The sequence below is a fragment of the Octopus bimaculoides genome, chromosome 2, assembly GCF_001194135.2.
Source record: "Octopus bimaculoides isolate UCB-OBI-ISO-001 chromosome 2, ASM119413v2, whole genome shotgun sequence".
Classification (NCBI taxonomy): domain Eukaryota; kingdom Metazoa; phylum Mollusca; class Cephalopoda; order Octopoda; family Octopodidae; genus Octopus; species Octopus bimaculoides.
Genome location: NC_068982.1, coordinates 108,613,677 through 108,616,176, shown reverse-complemented (window position 1 = coordinate 108,616,176; position 2,500 = coordinate 108,613,677). Strand labels below are relative to the sequence as shown.

The following is a 2,500-nucleotide window of genomic DNA, read 5'->3' as shown; positions in this document are numbered from 1 at the left end:
AATTAACTCTAAGACCTTGCTTCTACACCTGAATTGTGTTTGTGTGTGTGTGTGTGCACACATACACACACACATGCATATATATATATATATATATATATATATATATATATATATATATATATATATATGCAGAGATAAAGAGAGATAGACAGGCAGGCAGATGAATATACATCATTATTATTTTACACCTGTTTTAAATGTTAGTATGGGTATGACAGTTCAATGGGATTTTATGGTTTAGAGAACCACGTCTTACTACAATGGCTCATTTTTGGAATGATTTCTACAATTGGATGTCATTTCTAACACCAACTAGTACAAACTTTACAGGGTGTACTGGGCGCTTTACATGACACCAGCACTGTTGGAATTGCCTTGCAACTTGCAAAGCAAATGGGATCTTCCAAAATGGAAGGAGCAAATTTAATATGAAAGGAAAGATTAACAGCAGGGACAATGCTGATTTTGGAGTAAGGTAAACAGAATAGGGAGAAAGGGTTAGTGTGAAAGAAAGATGGGACTATGTAGTAATGATAATGGGGTGGGGTTTGAGTAGTTGGCCCCAGTGAATGGATGGGTCAGTCTATCTGCCATACCAGCCTAAGTTGGACAGTTTGTTATGGTCCACAGCAGTTCTTGTTGGAGTTAGACATTCATTTACACATTGTCATTCACACATAATACTAACATAGCACATTCAGTGAAGCATACTCACCTTACTTCTTTCTAGCCTTCACTTGTCTTCTGCATTCAGGTCTTCTGCTACACTTTCACTAGGCATGAACATCATTATTATCATCATCATCATCATCATTTAGTGTCCGTTTTCCATTCTGGTATGGGTTAGATGGTTTGACAGGGGCTGGCTAAGCAGAAGACTTCATCAGGCTTCACTGCCTGTTTTGGCAGAGGTTTTATGGCTGGATACCCTTCCAAACACCAACCACCTTACAGAGTGGACTGAGTCTCTTTTACATGGCATCAGCACCAGCAAGGCCTGTTTTGGAATGGTTTTTATGGCTGGATGCTCTTCCAAACACCAACCCCCTTACAGAATGGACTAAGGGCATTTTACATGGCTCTTACAATCTCTCATGGTGATCTCATGCATTTTCATGTCAAATGCTTGATTTCCTCTACAGGCCCAGCTCGAATCAACTATTGTCTTTCTATAAAGCTCAAGTATGTCCCACTTTGAATTAACAACCTCAGTACCACTCCCCTACTGCAATTTACTTTCTTTTACTCTCATCATCTCTGTAGTGTCCCATCCACCAAAAATTAAACACTTTACCAAATCCTTCCTCCCTAGAACTACATGCTTCTGGTACTAACACTTCCTCCGACTCATGTTTTTTCATACTGGCTTCACCCTACAAAAATTCAAACTGAACATCATCTGAATCATTGTCACCGGTCAAGAAGGGGCTACAGAGGTCACCAATGCCAGCCATTTCCTCTAACTAACTAATAAAAATAAAAAATAAAAAAGGCTAAAAGTAACATTAATAAAGAGTTTAGGAATCAGGTGATTGTTCACCATTAATCTGTCTTCATTCTTCTTTACCTTTTAACATTTGGATCTCAAATTAGATGCTTATGTGGACTTTTGTATACCACCTATAGAGTAATATAAGAGAAGCAAATTGTGGTTGAAATGATAAAATGTGGACTAATTGTGAGAAAAAACAATTGAAATGGGGAATAAATAGATGGTGAACTAATTTTGAGATTAATTGACTAATTAATAGTATGAGTTTCCAAAATAGAGGAAATAATGATACTCAGTATATTAAAAAAATAGTAGACAGCAGCTTCATAATGTGTTATTTAGGACATTATTTTCCAGCTCATAAATAAACTACCTCAGATAATATTGACGACTAATGTTTGTATGAGAGTACATCACGCAAAATACTATTATTGCTATATCAACACCTGTATGAAAAGTTAACAATGATTTCCATTAAAATTGTATATTTTTATAACCTGTCTTTTTCATTTTCTTTTTCTCTTTTTCATCAAATTTTAGGACCAGTGAATTATGAGACATTAGTGGTGGTTTACTGGATATTACTCCTATAATGTTTGTTAATCGTAACTTTCCTGCTGAGCTGTGAAGAACAACAACACTCATTTCAGGTTAAAAGTATTTATGTGTGTCCATCACTGGGTTTCATCAAATCTATACAAACAAATGAACATATTTTCTGTTTCTTAACAGTCATTAATGTTTGAATGTTTAAATATTGGAGAAGATGCTTTATATATGTATGTGTGCATATGTATATACTACTACTATTACTACTACTACAACAACAACAACTACTACTACTACTACTACTACTACTACTACTACTACTACTACTACTACTACTGCTGCTGCTGCTGCTGCCGCCGCCAAATCCGCTAACACCACCACCACCACCACTGTATATATATGTATATGTGTTCGTGGATGTGTGTACGTGTGTGTATATATATATATACATATATA

At 35.8% G+C, this 2,500-nt stretch overlaps 1 protein-coding gene across 1 annotated transcript in view; it reads left to right on the top strand.

The window, feature by feature from the left end:
* The window catches only part of LOC106876748 (uncharacterized), a 127,858-nt gene extending 125,374 nt beyond the window's left edge, over positions 1 to 2,484 (top strand). The window contains exon 18 of the mRNA XM_052978600.1: positions 2,036 to 2,484. Within this exon, the coding sequence (XP_052834560.1) occupies positions 2,036 to 2,051 (16 nt within the window). The 3' untranslated portion in view covers positions 2,052 to 2,484. The remainder of the gene's footprint in view (positions 1 to 2,035) is intronic.
* The last annotated feature ends 16 nt before the right edge of the window (positions 2,485 to 2,500 follow it).